The sequence below is a fragment of the Chanos chanos genome, chromosome 4, assembly GCF_902362185.1.
Source record: "Chanos chanos chromosome 4, fChaCha1.1, whole genome shotgun sequence".
NCBI lineage: Eukaryota > Metazoa > Chordata > Actinopteri > Gonorynchiformes > Chanidae > Chanos > Chanos chanos.
The window spans coordinates 20,310,570-20,330,799 of record NC_044498.1 but is presented as its reverse complement, the minus strand read 5'-3'; the positions used below and the strand labels follow the sequence as shown (position 1 = coordinate 20,330,799).

General features: G+C 38.1%; 1 protein-coding gene across 1 annotated transcript; it reads right to left on the bottom strand.

Moving 5' to 3' along the window:
- Window positions 1-368: 368 nt before the first annotated feature.
- On the bottom strand, window positions 369-19,206 carry slc6a13 (solute carrier family 6 member 13). Its single transcript, XM_030770667.1, has 15 exons — window positions 19,108-19,206; window positions 14,562-14,756; window positions 12,945-13,079; window positions 12,635-12,775; window positions 12,443-12,530; window positions 12,178-12,310; window positions 11,359-11,493; window positions 8,681-8,784; window positions 8,417-8,541; window positions 7,897-8,009; window positions 7,124-7,261; window positions 6,500-6,602; window positions 4,183-4,283; window positions 3,734-3,904; window positions 369-3,520 (listed from the first exon to the last, which is right to left on the bottom strand). Exons 1-15 carry the CDS (start codon window positions 19,112-19,114, stop codon window positions 3,356-3,358), a joined length of 1,854 nt encoding a protein of 617 aa, XP_030626527.1. The 5' UTR covers window positions 19,115-19,206; the 3' UTR covers window positions 369-3,355.
- Between the last annotated feature and the right edge of the window lie 1,024 nt (window positions 19,207-20,230).

Here is a 20,230-nt window from a genome sequence, read left to right as displayed (position 1 = left end):
GAGCTAAACTTCCCTTATATGTGCTTCATGTCTGTTCCAAAATTGAAGATAGAATGGGGTTTCCAACATGGACACTGCAAGCTATTCAAATGCAGCTCCAGTCCTTCACCCATTGCCTCTCTCTGTCACGCTCTGAAAAGTTGTGCGACGATCTGGATTTAGTGAATGAATCAATTCTCATTGTTGTTCTGCATTTTTCGACAAACTCAGTCACTAATGACACGGCCCAGTATGGAAAGATGTGAACTCAGCCAATACATATCTAATTGTTATGGTCCCAAAACTCACTGGCCTTAAAACAATCAGGGCAGCAAGTGCAGATGGAAAACTTTAATTCACAACCGACAGAAAAAACGAGCAGAGCCACATCTAATAGAATACTGAGGTTTTAATATCAACAAATGACAGACAAATGCCATAGGACACACAATTGTCTGAGCATATTACAATCAGGGCATTAGAGTACACTCTCTATTTAGTCATAATAAGTCATTCTTAATCTTCCTCAACAAAGAGGAAAGAGAGGAAAAGAGAGTCATTCACAGATTAATTTACATACTCTGAGCCGTTACTATGTGGCACAAAAATCAGAAACGCACAACTATGTGCGAGCAAGGGACAGTGAAAATAAATGACAGAGGACAAAAAACAACAAACTAAGTTGTCTGGCACATGACCAAAATTGTGCTGGAGTGACTGTAAAGATTAGGATCCCTCTCTGATGCCTCTCTGAACACGAGCCTTTACATTGAGAGCAGACGCAAATATAGATATTCAGTGATCAGTTTCAATTGCCTTGACACGTCCTAGGACATCACATGATTGAATTATCACAGGGTTATCACATACAGACGTAAAACTAATGAATATTCTCGCGTGTTTTGTTTTTTTTTTCTTTTGAAGTTTGTCGCTATGGATTGTAAAATGCTGCACTTTATGAAGGCATCTCAAAAGATTATCATTTTTGCTCTCATATGTAAAATCAATGCCAAACATACACTGAGGTCAGCTGTGACCTCATCCACCACCTCACACAACCATTAAGATAGTTTAATGGTTTTTAATGGTTCTTTCTACATTGTGTCTAAAATATTTGTGATTTACTTTCATAGCAGCATATGTAAATACTTTCTATTTCTAAATATGTAAATAATCTCTACACACATAGGTGTTATTACACTTGATTACATCTAGTGTTGGATGTGCTGGTCCAATTAATTACATGGCTGTGTTTCTGGATAATCCATCATTAGTTTGAATAAATATCAAAGTATGCTTATAATATTTAAAAGAAGTAAAAAGGGCCTGCCAGAGAATTGGTAAGAGACAGCAGACATTATGGAAGACATAAAACAAGCACTCACTATCATCACAAAACTGAGGACAGCCCTACAAGATTAAAAATTGTTTGGGAAGTTTTCTTTTCTTTTCTTTTCTTTTTTAAGGAAGACAGCTCTTATAGGAAAAGTTTTTTTTTATTTCTATAAAGTATAGCAACAACTAGCTTAGTTCACTGTGGCAACATAGCTCCAGGTTTTCTTAAAGAGATTCCATACCAAGCCACACAGGTCCTGAAAACACATCTGCTGCCTCTTAATTTCTTTCTTTTTTTTCCAGAGTATATTCCAGAAAAACTAATTACAAATATATGTACCCTTAAACAGTTCCAACGCATCTAAATTCCCTGTGTTCCCTTTTTTTTTCACAAATATTCCACTCTTACTAGTATAAATTCTACTTATAAGGAAAGAATTTGAAATGTCTTTATTTGAATAAGGTCTACATTAACCATTAAACAATAAACAATACATTAAAAACTCCAACACCATTTAGTTAAGCGTGAAAAAAAAACGTGTCTGCTGCATACATTGAACAAAGTTCAATTATGGAGCACAAAAGGTCACAATTTTTTTTATAGAAAAACTGTAAAAGTTAAATTTTAAAAAGAGAGAGAAAAAAAGTTATGTTTAATATTGGCTAGGTCGAGAAGGTGAAAATAATAATTTACAAAGACTCACAATGGATCTGTGGGTTGTGACACATCATCTTACACATATGAAGTTTCCTATCCTCCAGGAACGATTCCCTCACAGGTGTATCATACAATTTCAGTTATTGAGTGTATTTGTCTGTAGAAAACAGTCCAGTTTAACTGAATTAACTCCAAGGTCCACATTTAACTGTCATTAGGCCTCACTTTTATGTTGAGGCAAAGCTGATAAGGCAACTCTTAAAAAGCTTTTCAAGTTTTAAGAGGTGCAGTCAACCCTGTTAGGCAAGAGTTAAGTTAGGGGAGGGAGTTTACAGTAAGAGTTGTGAAAATAGGCAATCTCTGATTGAAATCTCAGCTATTCTCTCAACCTATATAAACCGTCGATATTTACATGATGATCAAGTCCACTGATACTGCTTACCTCTTTGGCTAGCTGAGTGCCGAAACTTTGTCAAAATGCAGTACACAAAGTACTGAAAGGATGCCACTGAAGCCAAGTTAGCAAATCAGAATCAAAGTAGTATTTAGATATTTTTTGAAGACTGCGAATACGTCAGCTGGAGAATGTTATGGGTTCAGCTAATTAATTCATTTTAGAGCATAATTTTATGACTATTGTGGAGCACTTTTAAAATTCATAAGACAATTTAACTGACGATGTCACGACCCACTACATTCACTGATCTGTAACTAACTAGCAAACTCCTGCCGTAACCATGCACACAGCTTAATTAAATTTAGGTTATTTATTCCTAAGTTAGGAAACAAATGTCTAGTTTTCATGTTCTGTATAATGGTTTCTGCACTGCTGTACATTCGGCATTTCTAATGTCACACGGAGGCAACAAGACAAACATGCTTCCTTAGAAAGCAGATACAGATAAGTTGAACTCAAATGTTCCAAAGGATACTAATATACCCCTACATCTACCGATGTCATATCTATATCCACATCTTTCTAAGAGTCTATAAATCTATATATTAACTCAGCTTTGATTTTCTGTGGAAATATTGTCTGTGTTACAGACTAAATCAATCCATATTTACTCCACTCTGTTTCTCAGTGAACAAAGTGACAATTCTATGAAATCCAAAGACTTAAAAAGGCATAGTGCTGTGTCCACCAGTGAACTACAGAGATAGGGCCAAAACACTGACATGGAAACCACAGAGAAAGACATCTAAAGCAGTCATCTGGGCCATCTTTGGACCTCTCAGAATGTAGGAAAAAGAGAAATCTCCATGTCCTTGCTGTGTGGCCACTTATTTGGCTGTTATGAGATGTGCAAGGTATTAAAGTATGAGCTGTCTCCAAGAACACAACAGGCCAGAGGAGCCTGGTCCCATGGTAAAACACCTCTCCTAACAGTTAGACTCCTTCTCCTCAACAGGGAAATAGCCATCCTTGGTGGGGATGTTCTGCTGATGGAGACCATCCTTGTCAGCAGCAAAGATTGCCAACAACTTTTCCTGCTCCCTCTTGTTTTGGGGTAAGTTTGGGGAAGGTCTGGTGAGGTGATGGAGGCGCTGAAAGGTAGTGGGGAAAAAAGACATGATGGAGGCTTCAATGCAGCTCAATAATAAATAAATAGTAAGTTATATTTATAAAATATCATACGTCAATGTTATAGCTTTTTGGGTTTTGTTTTGTTTTTTGTTTTTTTGGCTTTCTGCATAGCTTTTTTTTCTCTATGGTACCTTTTGTGTTCCATACATAATATAAGCCAGTATAGTCCTCACCTCTCTCAGAGTTCCTTTGGTAATGCTGACTTTATAAATGACCCACATGGGGATGCAGACCATTGATGATAAAGCCAAGAGCCAGCCCAGGGCATAGCCCCACCAGGGGTAGACATATTCATTGTTGTACTTTAGAGGGGTGTACTTGATCAAGGAGAAAGCAAATGTCCCCTGCGTATATGGATATGTAAAAAGGATTTCATGATGCAGAATTTAAAGAACAAAAGGACTCAACAATATAATATCTGTAAAGCACCGTAAATATAATTAAAACTGAATAATAACTTAATATTTCAATGGATTTTAATTTCTTTGGATTTCCATTTTCAGTCAAAAGATGGCACTGTTTCACTCGCTTGTGCTAACCTGATGTGCCTGCTCTGGAAAGATCATACTAACTAGTGTCATGAAGAAAAGCTTGAATTCAGAGTAAAAGTCATCTCACTTACAAAACAAGTGGCAGGAGTGAAGAACAACCAACAATACTTAATGTAGGGCCCGGGTCGGTAGCCAATCATGTCTTCAATGTTGTCATAGAAACGATTTGCACCTGAGAAGAGAGAGGGTCATGTGGTTTTAAAGTATTTTTTTTCGACAGTTCTATACATAAATAGGAATAGTAGGAAATTCAGTAATTGTCCTGAGTTGTATTTCTTTTTACAGCAAATTTTTTACAATTGACAAAAAGTATCTTTGTCAAAAAGTATCTTTACAGTGCATGGGGTGTTTTGAAAAGCTGGAAAAGTAACTCTGGCAGTGATGGTTGGCTGTTAAAGGGAGGTGGGTGGGCAAGACTCAACTCCTAATCTCTCACTGTCATCTTTATTAATTTATGGCAGATGGCTATAAAACAGTAAGATTCCAAACGAACTTTATTACAAACTTTATTATTTATTATTGATTTAATGATATAAGTTTTCCAGGACCTATTTCATGCCTGCCATCATGAATTTAGCCTTCAAACAATGCAAAGGATAGTATCTGCATTCTGGCAATGAAGTTTTGGCAATTCTTGTACTTAAAAAAAAATTCAAATAACATTACAAATGGTCTCATCAAAATATACAGGTTAAACAGGGGCATTTTCAGTTCAATATGCTGTGAGGAAAGTATTCACTGCATTCCTAGTTTACGACTATTTGACTTAGGCATACTGAAAATCTCTATATCTGCTCAGGTTGCGCATTGCTTTGATGTGACTGTTTTCAGCATCAGTGCTAGTTCCTTTTGTTAAGACAGTTGTTAAGCTTGTCAGTATGGTGCTGGTCTCCATCCCCAAGGAGTGAAAATGAGGTTAGTTAGACTTATCATGATTATAATGACCATTACAGTGTCATTCTGATAAGCATTTACAGCAGATTCAGAGTAATGTGAACATTTGGGCACAGCAACAAAATCTCGGTCCTGTTGTTATGCCTTACGTTTCTCCCCAAAGAAAAAACACGTGGCAGCAAAACTTTCTATTAGGCCATAACTGCTGTAATAGTAAAATTGGGTGTGAATCATTTTAGAAGGCGTTAAAGGGAGAATGCTATCAGACCCCATCGCCACTTTGATTCTGAGTACTTTCTGGGATTCACAGGTCACAGTTATGGGCACAAAACTCACCTGTTGGAGGCTAACTTTACTTGTGTTCTATCTTAGAAAGCACACAGCAGATTCCTCTCCATTTTTGGCCACAGAGAAGGTAAATATGATGCTATCTGCACTTTTCTGATTTTTAAGGGGAGCTGAGCACTGATGGTACCATAGCACTCAAGAATTATTCTTTCCCTTTTTTAGGAACAAAATACTTTGTCACTTACTCGCACTCAGAGAGAGCTCGTGAATCTTAGCATGCATACCAAGCAGCAAATGCTAATGATGCACATACTACTAGAGCTCTGATTGGTCCGTTAATATTGCTGCAGCAACCATGTGAAAATTCCAAAGTCTGAAAGGGCACCCTTGTCAACCTATTTGAACTGGAGTGACTAAATTTGGCGCAAAAGTCAGGGTCAACTGAGGTTGAACAATTCTGCCAGTGACACCACTACTCCATCCAGTTTCCTTTCCCACAATTACAATCCAAAGGAGAACGCTTCCCCTTATGCATTGCTACTACAGATGAGATTAAATGTGTTACGTAAGACCTGTGTTTCACATTCATGTTGATAAATTATTGACTGTTAAGTGCATACATAACTATTAAATATCTCTTAAATGCCCTAACACAGCAACACACAACTAAGAGGTCAGTTTTAGCATGATTTGATCATATGTTACTAGCATATCAGTCAAGAAAAAATATTTTTTTAAATCTATTTCCACAAAACTGTTACCTATTTGCCATACTACATTTCCACGTTGTTGAGTTTGTAACTACAGCTCTAAATGAGACAGAATGTGGAATGCAACATGCAAGAGGCCATCTGATTAAAAATGTTGATATTGTTTCCAAAAATAAACAATGTATGTGCTAGTTGTCTTAAAAGAAATGGTATTTTTTTATAACATACTGTATATAACTCTTTAACACAACGACCAATCATGAGTCAACATGGCAGCTGGTGTGCATATTTGCAAGTTGAATGGAAACATACTGGCCATACTGAAGTGTTTTCCTCCTTACTCACTCACTCTCTCTCTCTCTCTCTCTCTCTCTCTATCTCTCTCTCTCTCTTTTTTTCAGTACCATTACAGCCCAACCATGACAGCAGGTTAAGGAAAAAATTACCATAATAAATTCTATGATAAAATGTTAAAGCTTCAAAGGTAAATACTCACCGTAAACCCAGGCAATGCAGACTGTCTCAAAAATAGCCACAAAGAGGAGACACATTCCACTGGCTGCATAGTAGTCAAACAGCTGGAAGACATACATTCCACCCTGTCAAGAGAAAGATGTGTGATTGAAGGCATAAAAGGAGAGTCCTACACATCCTACGCTGAGTGGTTTTGGCAATAAATGTATCTTTTCAGGATTTGTGACAGCTGAGGTAGTAAAAAGCAGTCAGTCCTTTGATGGATTCGTGAATGATGCAATAAATTATGACCTTGATTTTCTATGCTTCTCACCCTCTGAAGGTGTTTTTTCAGCTCAGCTTCTCAGAATCACATGTATTTTTTCGTTGCTAGAAAGGGTTTTTAGAAAACAACACTTCACTGATAACACCTGTGGTCTGAATGTCTGCTCTACATCCCTGTTTTTTTTGTTTGTGACTTTACGTGTTTATTTGGAGTGTGGACAGAATGCTCTGTTAAATGCTGGGTGAGTTTTTTACTTTCTATTGACTTCTGGCACTAAGACTCTTCACACACAGCCTTTAACTTGATCCTGTTTTAATGAGGGAGAAAGACTAATTGTAAGCCTTAGCACACAATGCTAAGCTGATGTTCTTGGTGAGCTACCTCAGTCAGCATAATTAGCCCCACAAGATAGGACACAATGGACACTCCCAGGATGAACAGCTCTCTGCGATTCTTTTTCCGGAAAATGGCTGGGTACATGTCCACCATGGCAGTCACAAGGCTTTCCACGCAGACAAACTACAGTGGGGCAAAATTAAAATAATAACGAGTTATTATAGTTACTCTTGAAGACCTTGTGAATTTTACTAAAATATGACGTCACTAGTATTTCATAAAGCAAACCACTGTGCTTACTATAAAATACTGATCATGTAAAAACACTTGACATTCAGATATATTTTTTGTTACAGAACTGTAGGCAAGTTCTGCACATCAGTCAACTTTCACTTTCTTTGTTAGTTTCATCTGATCAGATGTATGGTGAGACTGGTGGGATAAGGAGAGACTGCTTGGTTGTTCTTTGTGGGTTTTGTGTTGGTGTGGCCATGTGATGCGAATGTTAAGAGTGTGTTATGGATAGAATTACTGAATTAGTTGTGATTCCATCAAACTACTCAGTCAACACAAGAACACTGGAGTAAGTATCTTGGTGGTGATTTGTTTGCAGTGAACAGTGAGAAAATAATCAAATGTTTAGTGACTATTTTATTTGATCTGCTTATGCTCTGAATGGCATAATTATATTTATTACCATTATGGTTATATCATTATCCCTGACACAAGACAATGATATCAAATACAGTGAGTTTTTTCCTCTTGCTTATTTCATTACAGTCAGTTACAGAACACAGGGGGAAAAAAGGAGGACTTGCCTGGCTGTCTAGTCCTAACAGAACGATCATAATAAAGAAGAAGCAAGCCCACACTGGGGAGAAGGGCATCATGGAGACAGCACGTGGATATGCAATGAAAGCCAAGCCTGGACCTGAAATCAGATCAGGTTTGAACAAGACTCTTTCTCTGTCTTGCATATAAACTTTTCATTCGTCGAAGCAACAGTCCCATGTTGATCTCGTCCGCCCGGGATCAAACATCGAAAAAAACAAAAAACAGTACACAAGAAAACACAAGAAACTGCACCAGCGAACCCCAACTTCACAACTGTGCACTCCCAAAAGAATGTACACTTTTGTTGCTGGAATTAATAGATTATCACTCAGTTTCTTATTGATTATCCAGCAGGATTAATACTACTATGACTGAATGGCATTGTAAAGTCACTGGATTCTTGATGTGACATCTGAATTCTAAATAAAATCTCACAATTGTTTCCCCTGAAGATACCCAAAAAATAATACTGAAGTAATCCTATCTTCCTTTCAGTTCACTCACCAGATTCTGCGACCTCAGAAATGGGTACATTTTGTTCAAAAGACATGAATCCCAGGATGGAGAAAATAGCAAAACCAGCAACAAAACTGGTCCCACTGTTCAGAAAACACAATGCCAGGCAGTCCCTAGAAGACAGAACAGAGAGGGAAAAAGTCATGGTAAACAGCCCCACGTTAAACACTTCATCTAAATTATTGTGCAGCAGACCTCAAAAATTCATGGATCACACCCTGTGAAGAAAAGTTTTTCTATACTGTTTTTCACCTGTAACAGTTGTTGTTGTACTTGTTGTAACTTCCAAGCGCTGTAAGGCATCCAAGGCAGATAGCATAAGAGAAGAAGATCTGTGTCCCTGCATCCATCCATACCTACAGAGTGTCAGGAAAGCAGCTAAGCGTAAAGTAATCCAGTGCTCAATAAAGCACCGCTTTGAGCATTTTGCACATTATGGAACTTTTGGAACCATGCATCTGGGGATTGGTTATATTTTATGAACTTAAAGATGTTACTGGAGTTAGGAGTTAGTTTCAGATCTGGATTTTAGGTTCAGCTATATTCTCTTAGGTTAAGCTTTACTGCAGCAAGGCCACTTTGCACCATTGGTATAAGGGCATGTTTTCATTTTGGCCATCTGTTGTTACTGTGTCTAACGTACTAGATGGGAATATATGTCCACAAACTTTGCAAATATCAAAATAGACTCAAGTACAATATAAATATGCATAATCCACCTACATGTGTTCCATTAAGACCAAATCATTCTTGTGTCCTTATTCTCAGATTATCTCGGCCTGACTATGTTAAAGTTATATTTCAAAACTCGTAACCTGCATAGCCAATCACATATCATCACACATTGTAGGAGAACACAAATCTTTTGATTAGTTCTGCTTCTATGATCCATCTTGACTGACAGCAACTGATATTAAAAATCTGTTATTGCTCCAGGCCAAAATGGAACTAGACAAGGTGAAAAGGATCGATACTGACTCCTAAACCATTAGCTTTGACCACATTTTGTCCTGACAGCATGAAATGGGCTCTCCCATCCTTCAGGCTAAATAACACCGATGTAGTCATTTTCTATTAAGTCTGTCAAGAATGGTCGCTAGCTCCTACTGGATACAAGGTCCTATTTGTTTTCAGTATTCTGTGTGTCACACTTGTGTGAAAGCCATAGGTTGTATTTGAGCTGTAAGTAATACTCGACATGTTTCGAGCATTGAGGTAGCTCTCGTGTGGCTTCTCTCATAACATGACAATATACCTATTGAATAATGTCCCCATCTCACCCCATTTTACTTTAGTGTATTTCAAAGTGGTTTCAAGCTGTATGTTAAATAATTCACATTTTGCTTGTTCCACATAAATGACTAACAGAGTCATGTCTGTCTCAAAATGAGTGAAATATTTCTGTATCATCACCTTCAAAATATCAGTGGTGAACTAATTCACAAGAAAGCGGGTTCACCTGTGTTTTTCTCTTGCCTCTTTTTGACAGGAGAGCAATTTTTACTTCTCTGATCAAGTGACCTAGAAAAGGCCACTGACATGCAAGGTGCTACTCTTTTCTGCAGAAACCTTAGAAATAAAGCTTAAGTTTAGGTTAGTGTAACTCATGATGGTACAGTGCATATAGGAATGGGTAGTAGGCCTATTAGTAATTTTCAACTCATGAATTTTTGAAAACTAAAGAGTCCACTGTTCAGTGTGCGAGGGGAAATGTCATTCATTCGATAACTGAACATAAATGCCATTTATACAAAAACAGAATCATTTGTCTCTGGCTTGCAGAATGGGTCAAAACAATGTGATATGATATATGATATGAATATATTAGGCCTCATAATCTGTGGAGCTATATCAGGTCTTCTGTTGTTTTAAAAATATTGAGTGTTTTACAATATTCTGTACATACATAGACTGATGCCACAAAACAACACCATTTCCATCTGCAGCAGAAGACAGCAGCTTTCCCACGAGACACATAGCAGATGGAACAGAAACGATGCATCAGTAAATCAGCAGGGCATCAATGAACTCAAAGTGTTCAAGGTGAAATTGTAAGCCTCTTTCATGATACACAGATTTATACACAAAAAGACTCTTCTTCCCTGCTGGGCATACTGCTGTGAGGTCATGACAAGCACACCTGGATGGTCTTTTCACAGTGGGGCAGGGGGTAAGAATCTTTCAAAAGTTACACCCCCTCAGTGAAATCAACGTCACACAGCTGAGTGCTTTAGACTACTGCGAGGATCAGGTCAGGAACCATATGCATCCAACTCTTCAGACAAAGCCTGTAAAAGCAGGTCTCTGATACTTGAGGACACTGCTGTAGGCACAAGTGTCATTTGATCTAATTTGAGAGTTTATTGTCAATGGCATCATATTATGTGACAGTTAAAAAAAATGTGTCTTCAAAAATATGCCTCTTCTCTCAGATTGGGATAGCTGTGTTACCTTAAGAAAACCATGTTCTAGTGACTCTTAAACCAGTTAGGACAGCTTCAGACCTCACATTAACACTCACTGAGTCAGCAGTCCTCTGATGGATAAAGTAGTAAAACTTCCATATTTTAAGAATTTTCTTCAACTCTTCAAGTCAAATATGCTGCTTTTAGTTACTTAATATAGCCATGTCTCTAAAAGTTTTTCAGTTTACAGTCCTTTGCTGCTTGAATATGGCTTAATCAGTAGCCTAATGTGAACTTTTTATTTTTTTAAACTCAGGATTCTATCCCTCATCAACATGAAGCACATCAGTGGATGTCAAGGTTTGTCACTGTGTTCAATAAAATAGTGGTATTCTGTTTAGGTTTACAAAGTAATTACAAAATATTGCATAAAATACAATTTCAATAGAAAATCGTGCTAAGTGATGCCTTTACCTACATGTTCTTACAATACTGAGCAACATACTGAGTGTGGAGCATTGGTACCTGTGGGTCTGCCAGTCTTCCTAAGTCTGGGTAAAGGTAGAACTGGATTCCCCTTGAGGCTCCTGGCAGAGTTACACCTCGGATGAGCAAGATTATCAGCATGACATAGGGAAAAGTTGCAGTGAAGTACACCACCTATCAGGTCAAATGAAAATTTTCATCAGGCCATCAGCATCATCAAATACAAGAGGATTTTTAACACACATGTGGTCCACACTGTATCAAAGAGTAGGCATTTCTGAATTCTTGGAACAAACTCAACTAAATCGGCAGATCAATAATCATGGATTTTGAGATCAAAAATACATATTCTCACTGTTCCATGAACTGGAACTGTAAAATGTTGCTATGGAGAGTACTTTCTTTTTTTTTTACAGTTAGGCAGGTAATTGGTGCTGAATTTCAAAACTGGAAAAAAACTCTGCAATATAGTCGCTCAATCTATGTCAGTGAATCTAAATTCCATTCCGTAACTGTGCGGCTTGTTATAAAGTTCTCTCACATCCCTAAAGAAAAGCTGTTTTATAAAGGCACAGTGATTTGTGTTTTGGAACTGGGATTGCCAGGGACAGTACATGAACATAATCTAGCAAATATACCTGTAATAGCTAGTTATTCTACTACCCATGTCACCATAAAAAGTTATAAGAAATTAAATTGCATTTAGTTTCTTTGTTCGTTGGTCAGTTGTTCTTTCACACTATCTAAATCACATTTGATTTCTATTTCAAAATACACTTAAGTCCAATCTTAGTCTTTGCCCAGGAAACCAGTCAAGGTCTAAATTCATTCATTCTCAAAGAGGTGAACAGTGTCAACCTTGCCAGTTGACTTGACACCCTTCCATATGCAGAAGTAGCATATCACCCAGGCCAGAAAAAGACACAGGGCCAGGTCCCAGTGCAGCTGGCCAATGTTGTCAATTCCAGAAGAGATCCTCAGGACCCTCCTCCTGAAGTCAAGATATAATACCATGTAATACAAAATCTCAGAACAAAAATGAATAAGTAAAATCAGTATTTAAGTCCTTAAAGTGCTCAGCTATGGTTGACATGGCATGTAGATATCATCAAAACATGCTTACTCCCAGAACTCAATAACTGGTGATGTGGCATTGTGAAAATGGCTTTGGTTCAAAGAGTCGTTCCTCCTCTGAAACTCCATGCAAGAATCTTGACAGCAACGAGAGTAAACCATAAACTGACATTAGTATCAAGACTTCGGACTGAATGTTTGATAGGGTAATAGGAGTTAAATCTGTGATTAGCTGCCTCACCTGTGTTCCATGCATTATTGCAGGAGGACCAGGGCAAGTTCCAGGAGAAAGAGAAAAAAAGGTAAAATATGCCCCAGGCCAGAACAATGATGTAATAGAAGTTCAGCAAGGCCACAATGACCTGAGTGGCATAGCCAACTCCTGCGGTAGATGAGAGAAACTGTGTTATTTGCTGTACAGATGGCTCGAGTAAAAAAAGTTTTTTGAAATGCACCTCTTATAAAATAGCACATGGTGCAAACAAGACTTGTGGCTTGTTGTTAATAACAAGGGAGGTGAATGGTCAAATTTCTGAAAAAGTTAGCTTTACCCTCAAACAGTGGGCTAATCTTCCTCCAGCATGTGATGCCTCCCTCACTAGTGTATTGTCCCAATGCAGTCTCCAGGAAAAACACAGGAATCCCACAAGTGAATAGGAAGATAAGATAAGGAATGAAGAAGGCACCTGGTAAGGAGAAGGGGATAATGTTAAAGCAAGGCACAATTAATTGCCAGACAACCTTGCTGCTTTCAAGTTAATCAGTAACTTTAAGATTAAGTTTTTTCGTTTTGGTCCATAAAGTGCTACGACAGTATATTAGCTCAGTATTTTAAAGATTATTAGTTTGATCATTGTCTCAAAGCCCAAACATCTCCATTCACTCATGGACAAATGTTGTGGACACATCAAACAACAGCTGTGACCTTCAACCTTATGGCCCGGGCATGTTCTCAGCACCCCGGCGGATGGATCAAGAGGTCAATTGCATAAGCACCTGGCAAACACAAAACAAGACATGGCTATAGACTTTAAAGCCATGTCCCGTTAGACATGCAGAGACAAAGAAGATGTGTAGTTAAACAAAGAAATAAATGCTATTACAAAAATGGCCTGAACAAGAGCAGGGAAAGTTCTTGTTCACCTGACTCTTTGACACTTTGCTTTATCCATATCAGTATCCATATCAAACTTAGTAACCAACATTTTGATCATTTGCTCGTTCATTGATCTTTGTGTGGTTAGTCAGCATTTTTGCTTATTTTTCTTAACAACCATTTGGAAAAATTTAAAGTGTGATGCTATCATCTGAAAAAAAGTGGCTTATATTTGCTCCCCTTCCCCGGCTGCATGAGGGATGTGTTTGCAAGTAACCACCTGAACATAATGATGAAATAATGTTAGAGGACAGCACCATTGGAGGTAACTGGGAGGGAACAAGTTGCAGTTTACTAGCCATCATGTGACCCTGGATTCAAATTGCCACCAGTATCCTCACACCCATTGGTGCTATTATTCTGTGGTTCAGACAGATGAATTAAAAAATATTCATGACTAAAATTAGACAGGTGGAATTTAGCAAACATGGGGTGAGTGTTGTACAAGCTACACGTGACAGTCTCAGAAGTCACAGAATGGGGGAAAATGCTTTTCCAAACACTTACTCAGACTTGCTCATCTTTTTGGGGGGTTTGGGGCAGCTTGACTTCTGAGAGTGAAAATTTCCCAATCCACTATTAATTACAATCTAAAGTCTGACAAATATCTGCAATTAAGCTTTTCAAAATTTTTATTTATTTATTTTTTCAATGATATTTCAATGTTAATATGTTTACACAGGATTCCATTTTTATTTGCATTTTATTTCACTGGTAGTTCTCCATTATACCCTGCAAAAAAGCATATCCTCATTCTTTGGATCTAAGTTATTGTGACATAGCTCACAAATTAACATTGAAGTATGTGGGCAAGAACTAACAAGTCATGTATACATGAAAGAACTGTTGAGACTCAGGCCTGATTTGCCACAGGGCTGATCCATTACTTTTTTTTTTTTCAAAACAATCCATACCTTTCAGTCCAAAGCTTGTTAGATAATATATCACATGGTAAAGGCTCTTTAAATCAAACTACACCCGGTATAAAATGGAAGTTAGAACTAGTACTCACCTCCTCCATTTTTGTAACACAGATAAGGGAAACGCCACACATTTCCCAGACCAATGATCTCCCCAGCCACTGAAAGCACAAACTCCAGCTTGTTGCCCCACTGACCCCTCTCCTTCATCTTGTCCTCAGTGTGAGGCACAATGTCCAGCGGTCTGCTGTGACCATTGGTCGGGTCCATTTTACTGTCACTGTCTCCTGTCAATGGTGAAGAACACAAGACCATATGCATTGGCATGGCGTTTTGTCTAAAAGTGTTTTGAATTTGTTTCTGTGTATGGAAACACACGCAGGAAAATTCTTAAGCTTTTCATTTTCTTGACTGTTATGTAAATCCATGCATATACGTCTCACATCTTTCTGCACCCCAGCCCCTGGTTCTCACGGTACATTGCTCCCACAGTCAGTTTGCAAAGTCAGTAACAAGAAAAACGACTTTTAAGTTGAGAAGTTTTTAAATTAACCTGACTTTTTGGGCATGCTATATCTTGTATTGCAGTGTAACTCCTGTGTGGTATCAGGTTGCATCTTGCAAATCTCTTGAACTTTACCCATTTTTGAATGACACCAAGCCATAAAAAAGTGCCTCTCAAATGTGTCCATGCTACCCAAAGAGGAACCTCATACATGGCATGATAGTGATTGCTTACATGACCATTGTAGGGACTTATTAAACCTCCAGCATGGTAGTATGGATGAAAGAGCTTTCTCTGTGCTCCGAACAGAGCACTCACTGACCCTGCTCATTCTTGTCAAATTGCATTAACAAATCGGAGCCTTATGCATGCTGCCACTCAGCCTCCATACGGTACCATTCCGGCCAAGGGGAAAGGCCCCTGCTTCTTGGGAACGTGCCAACAAATTTAACAACCGGTCTGCTCAGGGCCCCCAAGTACGAGATAGATCCGCAGCCATGCTTGTGGTCCAAGAGCGGCGTATTCAAAAGAGCTCTCTCCATGGGGGTGATGAAGATGTCTGTAATCTCAGCATATCTGAGCTCTCGAACAACAAATCAGTAGAGCACCCCGATGTGCAAGAGGCCTTGAGAATGTGCTCTAAACCGAAGGGAGGAGGGGTCTGGACATTCAAAGGATGAGTAAGGGTTGTGGTAAAAACAGACTGTTTAAACAAGGTACTGGGAATTAATGCTTGGCACGGTAAGGCAGCAGAGGCTTTTGTTTTTGAGGAGTGACCTCAGTGCCAGGGGGTTTGATCACAGTTTGCCTTGGTTTTCACAGGCTCTGACAGGGTGGTGTGACTGCCTCTCAGAACACCTCTGTGAGGACTTCTGCAAATCCACCAAAGGGGTTTGGTGTGCACTTCAGCAGTAGGTGTGACAGAATACTAAGCACAGATTTCAACAGAAATAGAACTTAAAGCCTTTTCTGTAGATGCCCATAAAAAGGCTCTCTTCCAGTTCCTTTCCAGTCCCGTTGAGCCACACTATACCTATATATGAATATTTCAAACAAACTTTTGAAAAGCAAATTATGAATACAGTATGGAGGAGCACTGAGGGGGAAATTTTTTTTTCTCATTTTGTTTTTTCATCTCATTATCGGATCCCAGAGTCTCTGACCATTTAATTAGTGGCTAGTTGCACCGCTGGGGGGAGGCACAGGAGAGGAACATCATAGGGGGTTGTCAGACTGTTCTGTTTCATTGTTTTAATTGTACTTCAACTGTGTCAGAGACAGAGGTTGAATTCAGATTACAGTTAATGGTTATCCTCTCAGGAATTTGGATACAGCCTTCTTCATTGTTTACGTTACTTGAATATAAAAATGAAAGGATTGTAAACATGAGTCTAAACCACTCAGAGGCCAACCCAAAGAATTTACTATAGAAAAGATCATAAAAACCTCAGTTTTCAGACAGCACGAATGTTTGTCAAAAGCCTTGTCCAAAAACAAAAGAATTCCCTTTGACCTATGGAGTGACCATGCTGTCCTGTAAATCATACACTGTTTCTACATCAGCAACTTTTTAGGATCTTCATGTACTTCGTGGAACTGAAAATAGGTCTGAAGAAATTCTGCATAGTTTGGTTATCTGAGGACAGATATGTTATTTGTGTCACGATTCAAATCAAGTCTCAGGTTTTGGAGAAACAAGTCTAAGTCAAATGTCAAGTCTGTGGTCAGGACCATGGGTTGAGTTGCATGTCTTTTGACAATAAACATTCTATCCAGTGTAATTCAGTGTGTCAGTGCAATCTCTTATGGTCCACTTATTGAACTGTAGCTGCTTATCAGACCTTGGTTAAATAAAGACAGTATTTATTTTAAATGAGGTTGTATGTAATCAGTAAACACACTACACTGCAAATATAAAAAGGAGCCTAAAGTCTTAAATTATTCCAGGATAAAACGTGAAAACAGTGTGATTGTGGCACATGCAAGTAAAATCTCAACTATTATGTAGAATCAAAGCATTTCACCTGAAATATTGAACCAAGTCACTGAATAAATGATCTGATGGATGATTTTGGTAGAAACACAAGCTAATTGTCTAATTTACTGTAGAATGATAGCTAGTAGTAGCTACACATGCTTGTGGCCTTCAATGACCTCATAAGATTTTACACCTGATGTAACACTTGCTTGTGTGATCTCTCAGTTGCCAACAGATATTTGAACGATTTAGGCGAGTAAGTGTCAGTCTTTTTACAGTTGTGATACAACTTATTACTCTGCAACTATCTACCAAGTAATAACACTTGCAAATATTTTGAACCTACGTGTTCTCAGTAGAACACGAGAAACAAGTTATTTTGAGAGAAATTTGATCTGATTCAGAATGTGCAGATGCCAGACGGTAGGTCCATTAAGTAATAAAGTATAATAGATATCGCTGCCATGTTGTGGAGATTCAGTCATTTAAAATCAGTCTCTAATCAATACTAATGTAGAAAGCTGGCCTGTGCATGTGTTTTTGTCCATAATTATTCAAAAGTTTCACCATTTCTGACTCGATTAAGGAGTCATACTTTATTCGGAAGCAAGACTCGCATTTGATGCAAATTTATCGTGTCCTTGTAAAGATGGAAATAAAATAAAATCTGAGATGAGATTTTATCCCATAAATATTTCAAAATTCAGGCTTATTCTTGTTTGAACACAGCTCCCACTATATGTTCACGTTTGATTGGACAATGTTACTACATGATTTTGTAGATACAGCATAAAAGCATTGCTAATGTCAAAGTGCAAATTCAACAATCACAAAAGGCCTGAAAATGTACTGAAGTCCATAATTTCTTGAGTCTCACAAGTACAGGATGAGGTCAGGTGACAGATCTCATGCAGACTAGAGATGAATGCTTTTGACTATAGCATTTTGGAGAACTCCATCTTCCAACTTACTACATCCTTTAAAAAACTAAAATAATGTCATTATAACTGTAGATTAATTTTAAAGCACTTTTCAGTTCAAACAAAACTACCTTAACCATGATTTCTAACTCCTGTAGCCAAAGTAGCCAAAAAGGTTCCTAAACATTAGTGACGGGGCTTTAAGGAAACAGGTTAATCAGATTCATTAAGAGAAACAGGTAAAGCACTAATTTGGAGAGGGAAAAAACAAGAACACAGTAAAACATTATGTAGTGATGTTTTTCCCATACACCACAAGGTAGGTGAAAGCTTCAGCATCACGCTATGGAATGCAGCACTTTGTGCATTACACTGAGAGCTGAGTTAGGGGAGTATTTTGTAACACTGAAGCAGTTATGAAACATTACATAATTATTTTCAGATGCATTCGCTTACTAAATAACTGACATTTGTTTAGACTTTTATCAAAATGTGTTTGAAAGGCTAATGGTCAGTTACCACTACGGTAATGTGTTTCCCTTAGTTTTCGGAATCACCTACATGAAGACAGTCATTCTGCAACTGTACATGTTCAACTAACAGCCAGTTATCAAGGAATTTTCATGCATATAAACATCTAAATAGTGCACAAAGTTTACTTAACTCTGTCTGAGGTAAATTCCATCTTGTATCTCTGCCTCAGTGACTAACATCTCGTAATACATAAAGTAAAAAAACTTAAGAGAATTTTCAAATCTTCATTTGTGTGTCTATATATCAGAGTGCTACATGTACTTAGACATATGTCTAAGTAAAAGAAGATAACAGGTGTTTTGGCAAGTCATTGAACCTGCGTACATGAATATAATATCAACACATTCACAACACTTTGCAGTGAAAATGAGGTCAGTCAACAAAATCTCTGACGATAATTAATTCTAAAAACCTTTGACAGGCTGCAGTTCTCTGAGAATACCAAAAGTACTGAGTCAAACATCTATGACTGTACTGTAAAACATCAGTAAATTCGACATCTGTGAATTTTGCTTTTGAGCATGTTTAAAGTAAAATAACGTATGGGACCTTTTTTGCTGTAGTTAAACACGACCTGCAATGAAAAAACTTTTTAAAATCTGTTTTATTGCTGTTTTTACAAACATAAGAAAATCTCTGTTATGATGCTAATTAGGACTGTATAAGAAAAAAAGCAAGATTCTCATTTGGATAGAACTCACCCTTCATCCTGATCGTAAAAGCACTCCTGTCAGTTCTGAGCTGTGACTGATGATTTTTAAGGTTTGACTATTTTAGAGTGCAAGGGGGCAGGGATCTTTTTGTCTTCTCAACTTTCAGTCAATCCTCAATGAGTTTTTGAAACAGCATATGCCCCTCCCTACCCCCGTCTCATTCAGAAATCACACACACACACACACACACACACAAGCTCTCAGTGGAGCACAGAGGAGGACTGTGCAGCTTTGCAGCTAATAGAGAGATTGCGTAACCTTTAGACTCACTCACTCAACAGGCAGTTTCTATCTTTGGAGAGAAAAACCGGGGGTGAGAAGGAGACAAATAGAGTTTTAAACACAAGAACAGGGGAAGTGATGTTTTTCAGAGAAGCCCAAAGCACTCCTGTCAGTTAAAATATGATGCTAAGTAAATCTATCCGTTACCTCAACATCTACATCAAGTTGCTTCAAACATCCCTCCATCTCTCCCTGGTCCGTCTGTCCTAGTCTCTGGCAACTTACTAAAGTTCTTGTTTGTGTCCAGTGGAGCTTTGGGTTGAGTGCATTCATGCCCAGGCCTTTCAGAGAGAGAAACATGTGACCAAGCACCTCCTACTTCAACAATGATATGACAAAGTATTTGACATTTGACAGATCTCTTAGGGCTGCATCCACATCCATAACCATCCATAAGTTACGATAAGTGGGAAAAAGCGGTCTCTCTAAGTTCTCTTTAAACTGACTGAATAGAGAAAAACTATTGATACATTCTGATCAAGACACTGTTCCAAACGCGCTGCTGCTTCATTTCCAGAGGGAAAAAAAGCTTTTATTCTTTACACCTCACCTCTTCCTTGCAGACCCAGTCTCCCATTCAGAACATTTTCCCACAGCAGGGGGTCAAAGTAGCCCAGTTTGCAGAGCTTGTTTAAGACTGAATTAGTCCAAATCTCTTTGGGGCTAACTTGTTCAGATTCTTCTATAGACCCAAGCCATTTGTTTATACCATTGGAATATTATTCAAAATCAAAATCAGTTTTTTTGCAGTTAGAAAAGTTATGTTTTATACAGATTTGCAAATACTGTGTGAATATTACATCAGGTATTCCTAAACCCAAGAAATTTT